The sequence below is a fragment of the Oculina patagonica genome, chromosome 12, assembly GCF_052425735.1.
Source record: "Oculina patagonica isolate OP01 chromosome 12, crgOcupat, whole genome shotgun sequence".
Taxonomy (NCBI): domain Eukaryota; kingdom Metazoa; phylum Cnidaria; class Anthozoa; order Scleractinia; family Oculinidae; genus Oculina; species Oculina patagonica.
Window position 1 is genome coordinate 17,587,142 of NC_135769.1, and position 2,781 is coordinate 17,589,922.

Sequence of the window (2,781 nt, forward strand, 5' to 3'; positions counted from 1 at the left end):
TTCTACGCGCTCAATAATTTCGTGTAATCTTGACCTTAACCTGTCATTTTGAGCACACAAATAATGCTGTCTGTTTTATATACACTAAACACAGTTATATTTTTCCTTTTCGGCTAATTCGAATGGCATTCCAAAGTCCGGAAATCAAAAGCCTCCCTTTGACTTGAGCTCAAGAAACCGGAACAGTGATAAATTGGACCGTCGCATGCAATTTACACGCGCGCGCAAACGAGCATTATAAAAATCATTTGTTCAGAATGATTAGTTTATCAGCAATCCTTTTCTCAGATAACGCATTCAAGAGGAATAACGGGTGAACAAAGCAACAACCAGACTTAGATCGAAACAAAACAGCCATGTACAAATATAAAACAAAGATCACCGCTTCATGTATGATGTAAGCTTCCAAGCAAGAAAGTTTCACGCAGGTATATCGCTCTCTAAATTTTACTATCAATCTTTAAAATTAGATTGTAATTATAACCTCATCAATTTTGTAAAACAAATCTCCAAAAACCATCGGAAAACCGAAGAAAGCTCGCATTAGCAGTTTGGTATTTCGCTTTCGACATTCATAAATTATACATAAAGTCAAAGAATGCACGCCAGTTTCGCAAGGCGACCAGTTTCTATTTCACTACAAAAATGGCGATTGTCAACGTGCCCACTGAAATTATTTAAAGTTTTAAGTCTTTCACTGAGTTCTTTAGGAACCACAGTAGCATTTAGCTTATAAGGTGTTTCTCTGCCAGTCTCATCGATTTTGCTCATTAACATCAACACACATCAATACTTCCATTTAAACAGTTTCTTGAATATAATGCCGGACAGTGACCCGGCACTTTCCACGCAATTTCATCAATGTTCCTCTTCGCTTTCCATATCTTGACTCGAAGCTTACTGTTCGTAGGAAATCCTCTAATTCTGTCCTCTTAACGTATTATTATAAAAAGGTCCAGTAATGCTGCGTTGAAGAAAGATACGGCGAAATTATACAAATACAAACGAACGGTAGTGCAAGCTGACAACAACATTGCGCTACGAAATCATCTTACTGGTTGGTGATTTGCGTTCAATGTTTGTGTCTTGGGGCTAGTATCGGACGCTTGAAGTTTTGAGAAAGCCATCAGAGCGTCAGGAAAGTTTGGCGGTGTAGCCGGTGTGTTCGCTGGCGTTACGAGCTGAAAGAAAAAATGAAAACGTCTTGAATTTAAGGTCATCAACGACATCAACATGAAATATTGCTAAGGACGTAGATTCAAAGTAAACTTACCGCGTTGTGTTGATTATGGGAAGGAATCGCTGCTTCTTGGAAAAACAAACTCAAAGCGGTCTAGTGAAAGAAAGGAAATGAATACAGCTTAATAACACGACAGTAAAGTTTAAAGAACAAATCAGCAAGTACGGTGAACCAAGCCGCTTCGACATCACGTCGAAATCAAAACAATCACTCTTCTACCTCAAACTGCCAATGTGCGGCCTGTAAAAGCTGCTTAGCTTGGTCTCTGGCACACCCAGCAGCCATTACAAACTGATTTATCATGGCTTGCTCTTTTAACGCGTCCATCTCGATGAAGAACGGCGAAAAAAATAAAACACTTGCAACTCGCTTTCGTTTTGTCGGCGAGGCAAAAAGAGCGAACACACCAAGTGTGTTTTTGCTTGGAGATCACGTGTCATAACATGACGTCACTGCAAAACAAACGAGTTCATTGGTTGATAATTATAGAAAAGTGGTCTGATGTGACATCGCCATAGAAACAGAATTCGAAAGAGAGAAAATTCAAAGCAGAAGAACTTCGCGCTTGAGCAAATGGCAGCCAAAATAAGACTCTTATCCCGCCACATTTTGAAAAATCCATTTCAAGAAACATCGTGCACAATATCTATCTACAGAAAAATGTATCATTCGTCATTTTTATAGAGTTTCTTTGCTGCAATCGATGCAAACTCCGCTGTCAGTTTGTTTGTTGTGTTGCGTAAGTACACGTGTAAGTACATTTCTGATAAATTGGTCACGCGATATGAAAGTGAAAAGTTCCGTAGACTGTAACCGGTGCATTAGGTTTTCACCTTTTTCTGTCTATGAATTAGTCTTGACCGCGTTGAAAACAAAATAACGGAAGTGACGCATTCGAAAACACGGAAATACCTTTCAGATATTGTCTGTTTGCGGTCAAAACTGGTTCACTTTCTGCATAATTTGTCTTTTTCCAAGAAAGTTGGAACGTGCTTCGAGGAGATATTGTCTACATAAAGCGTCGAGACAATTAAAAATAGCCTTTTATATTATTGTGGTGATGTTGATCATCTAACAATATTTTAAAAAGATATGAATTTGGCGCTCGCAAATTGAAGGGAAGCATTGAATTTATTAGCCACACGGGACCCCGCTGAAAACCACAGTATACACAAAGAGGTGCAAGCAGATTATTGACACCTCGGGCGGCATCGTGTGTGGCCTATCTTTCACTGACAAACGCAGTTTGTTTAAAATTTGCAAAAGTGCGTTCACTGAAATTTTTTCCAGGTCTTAGGTGAAGACGCTATCCGCCCCCTTTTTCAAATTTCATTGTTGTTTTAGGATGTGAGGTTAGGTTACCATGTAAACTGTTCGTGCCAGGGCCGCCCTTCTCCATTTTTAGCGTGACTCTAAGTACTAACAGAATTAATCCTTCAAAATATTTCATTTATTCATAATGTTTGTTTTGTCCATGGAGATTATGCTTTCCGTAAAAATAGATTATGCCAAGCAGGTCAGTTCGTTATGAGCTGTTTTAT

The 2,781-nt window shown here is 38.9% G+C and overlaps 1 protein-coding gene across 1 annotated transcript; it reads right to left on the reverse strand.

Moving 5' to 3' along the window:
- Positions 1 to 431: 431 nt before the first annotated feature.
- On the reverse strand, positions 432 to 1,665 carry LOC144631537 (UBA-like domain-containing protein 2). The gene is made up of 3 exons (XM_078489981.1): positions 1,460 to 1,665; positions 1,274 to 1,333; positions 432 to 1,181 (listed from the first exon to the last, which is right to left on the reverse strand). Exons 1-3 carry the CDS (start codon positions 1,565 to 1,567, stop codon positions 1,047 to 1,049), a joined length of 303 nt encoding a protein of 100 aa, XP_078346107.1. The 5' UTR covers positions 1,568 to 1,665; the 3' UTR covers positions 432 to 1,046.
- Positions 1,666 to 2,781: the final 1,116 nt, after the last annotated feature.